At 43.5% G+C, this 16,060-nt stretch overlaps 1 protein-coding gene across 11 annotated transcripts in view; it reads right to left on the reverse strand.

Annotated features, from left to right (window-relative positions):
- Cadps2 (calcium dependent secretion activator 2) overlaps window positions 1–16,060 on the reverse strand; it is a 529,199-nt gene that overhangs the window by 100,367 nt on the left and 412,772 nt on the right. For 10 of the 11 annotated variants that reach the window (XM_063285976.1, XM_039108614.2, XM_002729291.6 and 7 more), the window contains one exon: window positions 4,125–4,228. In XM_063285976.1, the coding sequence (XP_063142046.1) occupies window positions 4,125–4,228 (104 nt within the window). Of the gene's footprint in view, window positions 1–2,436; window positions 2,446–4,124; window positions 4,229–16,060 lie in introns of all 11 variants that reach the window. The other variant, NM_001427791.1, reaches the window with a different exon arrangement.

A 16,060-nucleotide genomic window follows, 5' to 3' on the forward strand; every position in this document is an offset into this window, starting at 1 on the left:
AATAAAACCCAAACAAAAACTGGAAACAACGGCCAACACAATTGTGAGCAAAACCCGCCAAAGCCGAAAGCATTACACTACCTGAATCATATACTGTCAGCACTATAATCACGAAAACAGTACAGGCGACTAGAGATGCCTAGCTTACATGCATCGAGCTCTGGGTTCTGATGCCACTACAAAAAGAAAAATTGTCATTGTGATCTGTGCTTGCAATTCCCAAAGTAGGGAGGAGGAGACAGGAGGATCAGAAGTTCAGCTGATCCCCGGCTACAGAGCAAATTAGAGACCTCGTTTCAAAAAGTGGGACACGCTCATTAATGCAAAACGTCGTGGTGTGGTGACCTGCACAAGCGAGCAAACAACTGAAGGAAGTAAAACAGGAGGATAATGGGAGGTCACACTGTAGTCTAGTCTCTCTTTTTTCTTTAATTTTTTTTTATTACAGTCCAGTCGTTAACCCCTTCCATTTTGTCCTCCAGTAGTTCTGAGTGAGGTATCTCAGATCCAAAAGGACATGCACGGTATATACTCACTAATAAGTGGATGCTAGCCAAAAGTGCACAGAATACCCAAGGTACAATCTACAGAACTCAAGAAGGTTAACAAGCTGAAGGGCCCAATCGAGGATGCTTCAGTCCCACTTGGGAGGGAAAAAGAAGCAATCAAAGGGGTGTGGTGGGGGAGAGGGAGGGAGGAACCTGAGTGGGAGAGAGGAAGAGAAGGGGAAAGGGAGATCAGACATTATGGGGGTTAGGAGCAAGGCCCCAAGGGCCAGCAGAATGAATGGCAATATGCAACCTCAGGAGGTGGGAGTTGGGGGTACCCTGTAGAATGTACCAGAGGCCTGGGAGAAGAAAGAGTCTCAGGACACAAAGAGAGGGACCTTAGATTAAATGCTCAACAGTGAGAAAAGGGAACCTGTAGAGTCTACCTCCAGTAGAAGGACAGGGCATCAAGTGGACGGATAGGGTTGCTATCCCACAGGCAAAAATTCTGGCCTAGAATTATTGCTGTATTCTTTCCCCGACACAGTAGCATATGCCTGGAACCTGGAGACTGGGTAAAACAGTCATGAGCTGGTGGCCCATCTGGACCTGCTACATTGCAAGACCTTATCTCCAAAGAGCCAAAATGTGTAGCCGCCGCCACCACCACCACCACCACCACCACCACCACCACCACCACCACCACCAGCAACAATCCAAACCAAAGCCAACAACAAAGGCTGGGTGGATAGTTCAGTTGGTAAGTGTGTGCTTGAGCACAAGCATGCTAACCTACGTTTGCTTTGCTAGCATCCACATAAAGAACAAAAGGCAATGCTCTGTACCTGCAATTGGGAAGCAGTAGCTCCCTGAACTTTGTTGGGCATCCAGCCTAGCCTGACTATGTGAGGTCTGGATTCATTGGGAGACCCTGTTTCAAAGAACGAGGTGAGGAGTGACTGAGGAAGGCAGATCTCTGATTTCAACCTCCGGTCTGCACACAACAGCTGCACATCTGCATGCACAGGTAGCTGATCAGAACTAGTGGTTTTTCCCAGGAGGCACCTGTACTTCCTAGTTCTGTCAGAGGGAACGGCTTTTGGATGGAGAACTGTTAGATTTGCTCGTTTGAGATCTCTGTTAACGCACAGCCTGCTCCCTGAAATGTGAAGTCTTAAAAGATCTTGCTGAAAAAAAAAAAAGAGCTAAAATCAGCTTTCCAGGGAGAAAAACCAGAGAGGTCAAGAGGCCTCCAAAGGAGGAGGGACTGCCTTACAATCAAGTTCCTGACAAGGAGGTGAATGGCTGGACACCTCCTTAAGGAGGAACTGTGCAGGACGTAAACAGCCACTTAGTCCTGTGGAGTGCACTGGCACTGCTGAGGGAGGCAGAGTGAAAGAAAGAGTGGGAGCCTGAGCCACCTGGAGGTCGCCTTGAGGCAAATGCATTAACCTCCTTGGAGGCACTGAAGAGCTGAGGGAGTTAGGTGCAGTTTGGAGTAATGAAACTGGCCAGAGCATCCAGCCAAACGAATCTCAGTTTAGAGTGCCATCCACTCACACACTCTGGAGATGACTTTGAAATTAGACCAGTTCATTCTCCGGTACTGCTCAGAGAGAAGAGCTAGTGGGCCAGGAGAAGGGAAAAAAAGATTTAATGAATTTAATTAATGCCAAGACAAAACAAAAAGCCAACATTTCCAATTTCTTGCACGGTGTTCTGCTTGGGCCAGAAGACATTACTTATGCATGTGGTTTCTCTTAACTAAACACGGTGTCACCTAATGGTGTAACAAAGGCTAGCCCACTCAGAGGAGAGTCTTGCATTCCAAGGGAAAGCCTGAGCTGGCTTCAAAACGACGAGCATTAGAACGGGTCCTGCTTCACAGTCACACCGTTAAAGGGTTGTCTTATGCGAAGAAGGAAAAAGAGGAAACAGTTTTACTCACCTCTCTTCCCTGTGGGATTCCAAAAATTTGGAGCGTAAGCAGAACAGAAAAATGGCACTGTGTTACAGAGTGGTTGTAAAGAAGCCACCAGAATAGCTCTGACTGCATTGCAGCACGGGGCACAGTGACGTTTCTGTGCTGAGTTTCAGGGAAGTCAACTGTAGGTTACGGATTAAAGCACAACTAGCCTCTACATCATAATTTTGCCTGACCCGTTATACTTTAATAAGCATTTTTTTTTTAGTGACTACATTGACCATAGTAAAACACTGCATTTAAATTTCCACAAAATGTATGGGAAGCATTAGCTGTACCGGAAACACATACTGAAATAGAACATTGGGCCAGATTAAAAACAGTTTAGAGGGGCCTGATGATAATCTCCTGCAGATCGAGACAAAGACGACGAAACATACCTATATTTTTATCATGTGATATTTTCTTGGTTAGCATGGTGGTGATTCTAGCCCAGGAAACATCCTCCTGGGAATTCATTTCAAATTATTGAAGCAGCTGTTTTTTCAGTTTAAAATAAAATATCCATAACAAGTTCACACATGACAGATGCGAGCTAAAATCTAGATTCCACAGTGTGAGCTAAAAGCAGATGTTTTGAATGATCATATTTATAACCAGATACAATAAATCTTCAGTTGCCTATAGTAAGGCTCCATGAATACTCTTTTTCCAAGAATTTGCTTAAATATAGGTCCTGTAGCTTCTCACATTTTCTGAGAGCTAGGTTCCATTAAACATAAAATATTCTATAAATTCACATGTATCTGGTCTGTTTTCTTCCGCCTCGTTACATCTGCTTCCCCGAACCTGAAAGCACCGTGAGGACCCCAGCCTTTATTGTGTTTATTGAATTCTACATATTTCCTCCATTCAACTCAGAACCAGGAAATTGTTTTTGTGGTCACAACAATTGAACAGAGAATTTTAAGCCTTAGGATATCAAGGTGGCGAGACCACTGCAGGTCTGTAGAAAATGTTAATATGTCATTAGGAACTCTAAAAATATTGGCTGGCAATGGGGCTCAGGGGAGAGGGTTGGGTAATGCCTGGGTTCCCTCTAAGCATGACAAAAAAACAAAAACAACAGAACCCAAAGATTTAATGAAAACTTGGATGAGAAAAGGAAGACTTCAGTCAGTTACACAATTATGAATGGTTTTGATTAATATTCACTGTCCCACATTTTCAAACATAACGATCATATCATAGGGCAAACAAAACAAACCAAAACAAAAAAACAACAAACCCCAACTTGTTTGGCATCCCACCATGGGTGTGTTACATCTTGGCTAGCTGTTGTTTGTGTAACTTGGGGACAGATCTCCCAAACTTTCTCATGTTCTTATTATATGATTGTTGTCAAAAACAGATACAAATCTCTCTCTCCCTCTCTCTCTCTCTCCCTCCCTCCCTCCCTCCCTCCTTCTCTCTCTCTCTCTCTCTCTCTCTCTCTCTCTCTCACACACACACACACACACACGCACACGCACACGCACACGCACACGCACACGCACACACACTTCGTATCATACAGGAGTCACATTTCCAGGAAAGGTGTATGTTTGGCCAGCTGCACACTGAGACTCCTGCTGTCTGGCAACATTTTCAGTGCTGCCCCCTCCATGTCAAAGCCCTTGGGAAATCTTTATGCTCTGGCTACAGGTCATCACCTCAGCATGATGCTCCTCGTTTTGCTGTAGGACTTCTATGCAGAGCTCTGCGAGATGAAGAACCTCTTCCAGCTTCCTGGCAGGAGTTGCCTGGTTCATGGTCTCTGGTTTTTTGAAAAAAAAAATCATAATGTTACCTTGAAAATACAAAGCCAGACATGTCCTAGGATGGAATGACGATCAGAGTATGGAAACAGCACAAGGGAGCACACTTTTGAGAGAGAAGGGATGCATGGAACACAATGGAACACATTGTCTTTAAAAAGCCGGTTCACCAGACTGCGGGAAATATTTCACCCACAAAGCAATCACAGATCTGCAAGTGCTTTGCCATTTAGTATACAGGAACTAACAGGTGCAACAGCACATTAGATGCTCAACTTCTGCAACAAACAAGTTACAATCCCGCTCAAGGTCAGAAACACAAAGAGAGCAGACAGCACTGTCTTTTCCTTCCGGCTACATTGTATTATCAATACAATACAGTTCTCACCGGATGAGTCATTCCTGGCATTGGCAAACCCCAGGTTTTTTTGTTGCTACTTGAATTCTGTTCATGTTGATCTTAAATCCGAGGAGTACAAAGTCACCTAAAACAACTCTGACAGCTGGCAATTAACTGTTTTTTTTCTCCCCTGTGAGCCTGCTGCCATCCCGGCCCATCGCCAACTGTGGGGGCAGCAGGTTAGGGAAGGGCAAAAGCCTTCTTTGAATTTGAAGGTACCTTTAGCATTAAGCTAAATTGGTATAAAGGGACAAAACACAATAAGGTGAGGTACAGCTACCAGAAATTCAGTAAGAGAGAAGGCAAAATAGTTTATTTCAAAGACACCAACAAACTGGCAGGAATCAGGGGTGCCCTATGTGACCCTACTCTCTCAAAACAACTGGAAGAGTTTTCACTAGGAACATTTCAGATAAAGCGGCCTCGGTCCATCTTGTGTTGCTCTAACAGAATACTGGATAGCGGGTGTTTTATAAAGAAAAGAGGTTTCTTTATTAACTTTGGGCAGCTGAAAACCCAAATTTGAATGCTCTGGTTTTTTTGGTCTCTGAAGCTATTACAACATGGTGGGGAACAGGAAAGGCAAATGGCTAGAAGCACAAAGAACCATGTATGTGGGGTCATCTTACTGTACAATAAACATGCTATCAAGAATGAACTCTAAAACCGGTCTGAGAGGACAGCATTAATCCCTCTGACCGTGGTAGTCCCGTGGTCTAATTGTTTCCTCCTAGGTGTGTCACCCTTTAAAAGTTCCCCATCACTCAGGAGCCTGAGGTCCTCCTACGTGAGTTTAAGGGGGGATATACTCAAACTAACCCACAGCAGACCAATGCAAATCTGCCTTATGTTCATAGATCTCTTCCTTCCACTGAGAGCAAGGCCTGCAGGCACGTGTCTTTGGGAAAGGAGGTCTTAAGGAAGAGAGTGAAACTTTTAGAACTAAAGTTCCTCCCTTTCTCCAACCTCAGTAGCTACTATGTCTTCCTACAAGAGATCTTTCCTCTCAACATCTCCCCATATCTCAGCTTTAAATTTGGAAGAAATTCCAAACATTTCTTGTCCTAATTCATTTGCAAAGGGCAGACAGCCATGCAGTGCAATATGCCTTCTGGTTGGTGCCTGCTCATTGAACCGTTAACATGCTTATAAGTAAGACATGTCGTGAAGTACACGGGGTTCACACTCCTGTGGTGGAGTCACTTTTTTGTCTCTGTCAGGAACATCTGCACACAATACACATTCTCAACCATGGGAAGGAAACGGGATGAATTAAGCCCATCAGAGTGGCAATTACAGTGGATGTTTTTGTTCGGGTTTTGAGATGGGTTCTTCTTAAATAGCCTGATAAATTGAACTTCTGTACAACCCAGGCTAGACCCAAACTTAGGATCTTCTTGCTTTGTTCTCTCAGGTGCTGGGATCACACACACAACCCACCATGCTTTGCTTTCCAAACAAACGTATCTTTCATTGACTTTTCTGGTCTTTCTTCTTTTCTTCATTTTTCCCTTTTAGGCTAATATATCCTTATCTCAAACACTTCGACATCCTAAGTCACAAAAGACGGGATTTTTAGACAATGACTAGCTCATCCCTCTGTTTCAAGATCATTTCGAGATCATCTCTTCAACAGAGGTGACGTCAAGGTGGCCCATGACTCAGTGTGGCAGCCCATTGTATGTGGATGCACTTCAAACTGTTCAGCGGGGATAAGATGAACCTTCGAAAAGTCTGGAAACAAACATGCATGTTGTACAAAAGATGGGAGGAGAGACTTAAAGGAAGCATGGTCACAGAGGAATAACAAAAGATGGGAGGAGAGACTTAAAGGAAGCATGGTCACAGAGGAATAGCATGAGACCTCTGTAAGACGCAGGTTTCTAGAGAGAACTGTAGGGCAGACAAGGTTTTTGAGAGGTTTGGGGATAATGCATACCAATGGTGACGGTTCTTTGAGATGTCAGGCACAGCCAAGCAAGGGCTTCTGAAGTTTCATTTTAAAGCCATTTTAAAAATACCTATAACTCACAGGGTTAGCGTGATGAAATGAAAACATCTAAACAGCGATGAAGGTAAGGCTCGGGCCTTGTGGGTTCTTGCTGTGCTAGAGAACGGTGCTTTTACCTGAGACTGGATGACTCTACTGAAGGAGGGCCAGTGCGTTATATCCTAGGGCCTCAGAAGAGGCTGCATTTTAGAACAATGTATGTAGCAGTGTGTGCAACAAGGTGTGTAACAGATATTCTGTGGAGCCTGCATGAAAGGTGGACTCTTGGAAGATGATAGCAGGTTGAAAAGAGGAAGACACAAGAGACCACGTTGTTAACTGAAAAGTCCTGCTACGCCAACAAGATGCTAAGAATCACTGATCCTACGATCTTTAAGCTTCCTTGTAACTTGGGGAATTTAGAGCGACTAAAACTTCTGGGTTTTAAGTCAGGCAGTGTGGGACAATAATGGCCCCTGGTTCTGGAGGAAAGGTCAGTGAAGCTTCAGCCTGGATACTTCAAATATGAGTCTCCTCATATTTGGGTTGGGGCCCTTCCTCCTCTCAACCTGGCACTTTAAAAAGCTGGCTCACCAACTATCAACCCTAATGTGAATTTATTACCTGAAAGTTACTGTGCTTCGTTCCTTGTTAGACCTTATACAGTCCCTCTCCACCCCACTCTCTAAAGCCCCAGAGTATGAAGTATGCAGATGTAGCATCTTCCAACACCCCTGCCCTGACCAATGATGTACAACCACATAAACCTTGCCCCAGGGACCCCTCTCCCCAAATAAACAAACTAGTTCCCAGCTGTTTTCCCAGTGTGTTCTTTGCCCTCTCCCCCCATCACTGACCTCCAGGTTAAGCTTCCCTCCTCTCAGCGAAGCTCTGTGTGCAGTGTGCCTAGCTGTATAACCGGAGTGAGATCAGGCTCTTTTACTCCCAACACTTGGGAGGCAAAGGTAGGTGGATCTCTGAGTTCAAGGCCAGTCTGGTCTATAGAGTGAGTCCCAGGGAACTTAATGTTTTGAAATGTATAGTTTTAATATATTTATGTGTCTATGTGTATACACACACACACACACACACACACACACACACACACACAGTATAGTTCCCAAAAAGCTTATTAAGGAGTCGGGACTTCTGTTGCTGGGTTCAGAGAGGTTGAAGCCAATTCCCAAGGTCACATAGTTACCTGCTGAGATTTAATTAAACCTTATCAAGTGACGAGTTCTGGACATACAAGCAATACTAAATAGATCTGTCAGGTTGTACAAACGTACGTATGTGTAAATGATGATAGAATTTAAAGCTGTTGTCATGGATTTGGTTGGGCGTTGGGGAGGACATAAAAGGATTTGAGGGGAAGGGAGAGTAGAAACAATGTAGACGCAGGGCTCATGGATGAAATTCTCACAAAAAGAGAGAGGAAGAAAGATAGGTGATGATAGATAGATGGGTGACAGATAGATAATAGATAGATGGATGGACAGATGATAGATGATAGGCATGCAGAGATGGATAGAGGACATATAGAGAGAAAGTATGTGAGTATCACTTCCTGGATGGTTTGGGGTTCCTGCCTTTAATCCCATTGCTTGGGAAGGAGAGGCAGTCCGCTTGTTTTGAATCCCAGGGCAGCCAGCACTTCACAATAAGACCCTGTCTCAACCATCAACTAATCAACCGATGAACAACGGCTAAGAGAACCTGAATGTTTTGTCTTCTTCTTCATTTCAAATTTTCTGAGCATTGACTATGTACATGTATGTCTGCGCATGTGTATGCATATATGTACACAGTCAAGAGTAGTCACCAGTGTACGATAGAAAAAAAATGAGACAACCAATTTTTATGTGTGAATTGTTAAAATCAGCTTCTCCATTTGATACTGTCCTAAATAAAAATGTTGAAGGCATCTTAAGTCCCTGGTGGAACGCTCTTTAAACATTTCATTCTTCCTAGATAAAGTTTACTGAGAGGAGGGACACTTTGTCCTTGAACATAATGGCCACTCTTAATACTTTAAATAAGCAGCATTCTTATCAAGCACAATGTGTACATACCCTTGGTTTTCACCCAGTTTTGACTACTGCCAAACAGCTTAATGTACTGCACAGGTAGAACTCTGCTAGACAACAAGGCTATCAAGAGCCCCATTAAAATCTACACGGAATATCTGAAACTAGAACTCCTCTTTAAGATGTTTTCTTCTGCTGTCTTTGTAGAGTTTCTTCCACATTACAAATGCTGATCTGCTTGAAGCTTTGCCTCAAGTTGTCAGTTGTTGTAATACATTTCAAATAGTGACATTGAAAACAAACATGCCCAAAGCAGAGAGCTTCCTTTGTGAATTTCGGTGTACTACTCTTGGCTGCCATCTTTCCTCATTCTGGAACATTTTTCATTTTCTAAAACTTCCTTTAGCTCCCTAAAGCATATTCTTTTAATTATTCCTCTGTATGTTAAAGAAGAGACCCACTGGGGGACAGCCAGGGAGAGGGGAAGCTGCAAACAGACAGACTGACTGCAGTATGCTTTAATTAGGACTTAAGACTTCAAGGAGCATGTGGACTCCTAGCATGTGCTCCCTGGCTGTTTCCCTCCTTGCCATTTCTTGTCAGGGTCCCAAGTGGTGGGAGAAAAGTGATGTTCATGGTAAAGGTTGCAGGGGCACCTGGGGAAAAGACCAATTAGAGTCACTTCTCTTTTTCCCATATACAATAGGTAGAAATCTGTGGTGCTTTTGACATACATTTTAAACTGTTTCATTGACAAAATGTAAAGATCTCATGGAAACTTTATGATTTGGCATTATCCTAATTGATGAGATTTTTTTTAAAGTGTCTTGAACACACACAGCCCTGTGAGTTATTTGTTCCACAATATTAACTCTTTAGGCCTTTCTGCTGGCCCAGGACATTTCTCCTGAACAACAATGGCAGTTGGAAAGTCTTAAGTTTTTATTTGTTTTCTGGCCTCTCCTCTGTATAGGTGAGTGGCCTGGTGCCAGAGCCTAGGGCAGTCAGGCTCCAGGGACTCTTAAAATTGGCCAATCCTCATGGGCCTTCCAACCTCAAGAGGGAAGAAGGTGGGAAATTAGACAACTTCTTTCCCATTAATCCAAAGGTCCATCCCCCACCTGCCTGACACTGTAGAACCTGTGAGTAGGATGGATGATCCTTTGAAACGGGTGCTGTAGAGAAGGCAAATATGAAGACTGCCTCACAAGCGTGTGGGAGGAGTTCCCAAACCTCACCTATGTTTGATATGTGAGAGAGAACTAAGCCACGGGAATGAGGCAGCATGGACATGCCCGCTGCCATCTAAGTGATGTTATGGTTCCAGGGGTGCTGAGATTCTGATTGCTGGCATCCGCAGGTGGACGATCTTCCACTGTGCCCCACTCCAGCGCGCAGACCTTTCTGAAACACGGCTGCTTGGAGCGTCTGATTCAGCTGTCTTGGGTGAGGCCTGAGAATTCGCATTCTGAAACGGCTACCAGGTAAGGATCCTGATGCTGTTCTCAGGATCAAACTGTCTGGATGACTCGCACTCACAAAAGACAGAGTTAGACACAAGGGCAATCCGCATGAATTCTATTTCCTTCCTTGCTTGAAATGAAGCAACCCCCCCCCTTTTAAAAATAAATCTTTGCAAGTGTCTGTGTGTATGAGTGTGGGCAGGAGCATGATATGGTGTGTGGGCAAACGTCAGAGGAGAACCTCGTCTCTGGCCTTAGTTGAGGTGGGTTTTGTTCACTGCAACATATAACGGGCTAACCAGCCCGTGAGTGTCTGAGAATCGCTAGTCTGGGACTCCATCTTGCTGTAAGAACATTGGGATTACAGGTGGGTTTGTTGGACCTGATCTCAATCTCCTATGCTTACACAGAAAGCAATTTTACCAACTGCGACACCTTCCCAGACCTCAGGCTACATCTTTATTTATATCGACCTCATTTAGATCAAAGGTAATGTTTTTCTTGTGGCATCTGAATAGTTTTGCATTTCTGCTGGGTTACCATAAAATGCCATTCATATCCGGGCAATTCTGTGTATGGCTGAAAATAATCTGCAGTCGTATGACCTACCTACAATTGCTTGGGATCCATGAGAATGCTAATGCCTTAATTGTTTGAAAACAGGAAGCCTGTGGCCTCCTAGTTCCATGACTCCCTTGGGACCAGCTCATTTAATGACCCTGTCATTGAAAGCATGGTTCCAATGAGTATTGCTTTGGAATTAGTTATGCTAATAACACAGCACTTTGAACCAATTCTTTTATAGTTACTGTCACATTAAATAGTTTATCTGGATTAGCCTTAATGTGAGTACATTTATCTTTAGTCCAACAGCAGATGGTAATGATGCAGGCCACTGGCGTGTATGCCAGGTCATAACATGAGGTCTGCAAATGGGGAAGAGTCATTGATTCTATATGAGACTTTCTTTAGGAGGATTTTTGAGGCACAGCTATACCCTCCCCTCCTCTTAATATCCTTAAAATAGGGGCCGTAGAGATGGGTCGGTGGCTAGGAGCACTTGCTGCTCTTGCAGAGGACCTGGGTTCAATTCCCATGGTGGCTTACAATCATCTTTGACCCCAGTTACAGAGGATCCAATCAGCATGCACATGGTGCGCATACGTGCATGCAGGCAATACATCCACAAACAAAATAAACCCAAAAGTAAAGGTTGATGATGATGGAAGATGACAGAGTGATGACTAGCACCTCCACACAGAAACAGCTGTTACAAGGTGTTACAGTATATGACTTATCACAACATGACTGAAATTGTGTTTTTATTAAGATCATGAATGTCTCTAAGTTTCCAGAGAGAAACAGAGGAGCACATCTCCAGCAGTGTTGCTGGATGTGAAAGCTTGCTACCATTCAGAGGTTTCCGTGTGTGTGTGTGTGTGTGTGTGTGTTGTGTGTGTGTGTGTGTGTGTGTGTGTGTGTTGTGTATTTCATTCATATATATGTATAAAGATATATACATATCTATCTATCTATCTATCCATCCACCCACCCACCCACCCATCCATCCACCCACCCACCCACCCACCTACCTACCTACCTACCTACCTATCCATCCATCTATCTATCTGGGTTTAGTGTTGGCTTTCTGGCTATTTATTCATGCTCTGTAAGTAAGGACCCCTTCCTAATCTTCCAAACCATGTTATCTGTGCAGGCTTTGAGCACTTAGAAACTGCCGAGAAGAAGGTAGAAAGAAGCCTGTCAGTTTGCATTACTCTGATTTGGAAAAGGACTTCCTAATACATCTGAGCTGCTCATATTAACAAGGTGCTGCGGGAGCCAGGCTGCTACATGTCACTTGGTTTACCTGTTGACACATGTTGGTAAATAAACAGGGGGTCACCAGCCGTGTGCCTTCAAGCTGTGACCCTGGAGATCTACGGGCTACAGAACTGCTTGTGAAAGCGGAGAAGCTTGTTATTTCAAGACAGCATTCCATATGGAAGTTAAAAAAAAAAATAAAACAGAACCAGCAACAAATCCGTGACACACTGTCAAGTGAGCTGAGCAAACTGACATCTTTTTTTGAGACCTTTTAGGAAGCAGGTGTTGAATGCTTGTAATGAGATTTTCATGCATCTTCCGAGGTATGAGGAAAGATTCTAGCAAGAGCTTCCAGAGTGTCAGGCATGGCAGAGGAGGGGTAATTCCTGCTGGGGAGCACACAGAAGGGGCCCTACAGGACTGTTCCTTGCCTGGCGGGGGTGTTTCTCCTGTTCTCAACTGGTATTTTTTTTTAAGAAGGCACCTACCTCAAAGGTTACTTTTAAGAAGAATGTAAGCTTTTTTTTCCCCCAGTAATAAGGGACTCTGTAAATTATAAGTATCCTGATTTATCATTTAGCAGCTTCATCCATTTCTATGTAAAAAAAAAAAGATAAAGGAACTAAAATGGAATATGCTATATTTTTTTTTTAAAAAAAAAGTTAAAAGGGAGGTTTCAAGCTTAGGTATAAAATAAATGGAGAACATAGACTAAACAGATAAAAACCATACCCTGGGATACTTATAAGGAAGGGGCTACATCCTTGGGGTAGGGGTGAGTACTTCCTTTATTACATGGATATAATTTTGATGAATAAAAAGCTGAACTATGGAGCTGATTTAGATTTTACCTTTAAAAATTATCTTCCGCGGTCATGGCTGATCTCTAGATATCTACTTAGGATACTTCCTAATCTAAATTCAATCCTTTGAGTTTCAAGCTCTATGTTGTCCCATGAAAGTCTACGTGTCATGCTTGGCAAAGTAAGTTCCTAAACACGCTTCCCTGGTTGTGACTGATAAGGGTTATTCTTGTTTCTATTTTATTGCTACTTGGCTGTTGGTAAGGTAAAGAGGCTCTTGGGGTGTTGTTTCATGGACCAGAGGGAGTGCAGAAGGCCTCTTAGAGGCCTAGATACCAAAACTACTTTCATAATCTAAACTTAGATTTTTCCCTTTGAAACGCTCTGACATTTATACCAATCATGCTGAAGCAATGGGTTAAACCAGTTGTCTCCTGTGTGGCTCATCCCTGTGCTGCTAAAATTTAATTCGCCACCACCAGAAACTTAAGAAAAAAGGAGAGGCTGGAGAGATGGCTCAGAGGCCAAGAGCACTGACTGCTCTTCCAGAGGTCCTGAGTTCAATTCCAGCAACCACATGGTGGCTCACAACCATCTGTAATGGGATCTGGTGCCCTCTTCTGGTGTGTGTGAAGACAGCTGGAGTGTACTGTACTCATATACATAAAATAAAGAAATCTTCAAATAACAAAGAAAAAGGGAACAGTGTCTTGCAGCAATAATGGGGCTGTCATATGTGCAAGTTCACGCTCAGCCAAATTCCAACATGCAGAGGGGAGGGGGACCCAAAGTCCTACTCTTGAGTCAAGGAACTGTTGGCAACTGAGAGTCACTAGGAAAGGGGGTGTCGGTTTTCATCAAGAATAGCCCCTGGGAAGTTGTCAGTGCTCAAAGGCCATACATCCAAGAACATGGACAGCAAAAATTGAAGTTGAGGGTGAAGAACAAAGGGGTCATAAAGTTGGGTGCGTAAGAACAGGGGTGAATCTGGGAGGTTCTGGGAGAAGGGTGAATATGATATTCTTGAGGAATTAGTCATAAAGTCCTGCATAGCATTTGCCCATATTAGAAAGATAATTCACTGAACATGCTATTCCCTATGGTCATTACATGAAGTGAGTCCTTATTCATCTAATGGTACATATTAGGTCATTTGTTATCTTCTACGTGCTCCTCAGGGGTCTCCTTACGGGGCAGCAATGTCCAGCTCTTTGGAAGGCATTGAAAACAGAATTATGGGACAGTCCATAGACTCTTTCAGGGAGGTTCATTTTTTTAAGATTTATTTACTTTTATATATGTGAGTACACTGTAGCTGTCTTCAGAGACGCCACCATTACAGATGGTTGTGAGCCACCATGTGGTTTCCAAGAATTGAACTCAGGACCTCTGGAAGAGTAGTTGGTGCTCTTAATCGTCAAGCCATCTCTCCAATCTCCCTTTTATGGAGTTAGAAGAGGGAGGAACTTGAACTTTGGGACAGACTTTACCAGGCAACACATCAACAGATACTGAATATTTCCTGCTATTACTAATCCACTGGGCAATTCCTCTAGACCAGGAATCACTTTTAACCTGTTATGCTCAAAACAGTAGCACTTGGATAATAATCTTCTGGGGTTATAAAAACCTAAACTTGGGGATTTGGATGGTAGAGGAGTGCAGTGGTGACTCACCCAGTCCATTCTTGCTTTTACAATGTTCCCACATTAGCAGAAAAGGAATTAATGTCTTAGCACCAGGAGCACTGTGTGCTTGAAGGCGGGGATAAGAAGTGAAGGGAAGGGAAATCGGTGCGAGACTGTCCTCTGACAGAAGCTGTAGGGTACAGAGCTCAGGATAAGCTTTATTTAGGGTGATACCATGTTTATAAATAGAAGGAAATGATCTAGAAAGAAAACAGAGGCACCATCCACAGGAGCAAGAAGAGCTATATGATGAAGTAACACTTACTGAAAACACTGTAGGTGGAATTGGAGATCAGCATTACAGGGCAGTGGAGCTGGCTCTGAAGTAGATGGTTACTTGGGTTTGTATCACGAACAATGTTTCCTTCCCAGGTCAGAAGGTCGTAGGAACTTTGGTCTCACGTTTAAATGTTATGTGCCTTAGGATAGATGATTGAGAGCACCCAACTTCTATCCTACCTCATTGTTATGGGATTCAACTTTATGTTCCCCTACAAACACGCACACCCTTGCCACTCTGGACCTTCAGTTCTTTAGCACCAGAAGATAAGTGCTAGCAAGATTCATTCCCACTTGAGGAGTGAACCTCTAAAGCTGAAGGGAATATGTAGTGTTGGCAACACCCCTAAACAGAGAAGTATATTCTACCGCCGTCCTGGACCTACACTCGGAGAAAGCAGGAAGGAAGGAATGGAAATATAAGAGTGTGGAACCCCCGGCTTCCTTTCACTTGGCAGAGGTGCTAAGAGTGTCTGCTGCAAGGTTTGCTTCTTGTTTCTGTAGTAGACAACTGCGTGTCTCACATCCTTATTGGACTTTCCCCACAGTCATCTGAACTCGCAAGAAGCAACTGGTCCACTGCACAGCAGAGGCTTCCCTCTGAACGGAAAGACTAAAGCTGCCCTCAGAACACTTAACCCGTGTCAGGCATGAGCGAGGAATGCCTTCGTTTGCCATTTCTGGTCGGTAATCCTTGCAGCCCCTGCTTATAATGCTTCCAAACAGCTCTTGATCCGCAGGAATTAATATGCCTACATTGTAATAAGATAATTACTGGGGAAACAAATTACAAAGCATGGGGTATTTTCCTCTGTAGTTAGTGAGTAGGTGGAGAAGAGCTGAAGTGAACAAAAATAGGAAGAATCCCGTTCACTCCGAACCGGAGAAGGAGAAAGACGCCGAAGTGAAGTAGAATTATGCTTAAATATAAGCTTGATAGAAAACCATCCATCCTGTATCCGGGAAGCGGGATTAATGATGTTCAATTCAGTATGAGGATAAAAGGATATTGACAATAATAGTTTAGAAATCAACAGCTCCATTGGATTACATTACCCGAGGAAATTAAAGCAATTTATGGCCGTTAGGGAAATTTCCTCTTCTTAGGTAATGTAAACATGCCATTGCCATGTGGAAAACACCCACATCTTGAAAATTCTAGGACAAACATGAAGCTCGACGTGGTCCTTTATCCAGTGATCGCAACAGGTAGATCAGCGTGTCCCCCACACCTTCACAGTGTACACTTGAATTTCCTTCACTGGAAGCTGCAGGGAACTAAGAGCTCCAGCAGACATGAATGGTGTTCTCACGTACAATGAAGAAATTATAATTCATCCCTATTGTTCTGGAG

The sequence above is a fragment of the Rattus norvegicus genome, chromosome 4 (genome assembly GCF_036323735.1).
Source record: "Rattus norvegicus strain BN/NHsdMcwi chromosome 4, GRCr8, whole genome shotgun sequence".
Taxonomy (NCBI): domain Eukaryota; kingdom Metazoa; phylum Chordata; class Mammalia; order Rodentia; family Muridae; genus Rattus; species Rattus norvegicus.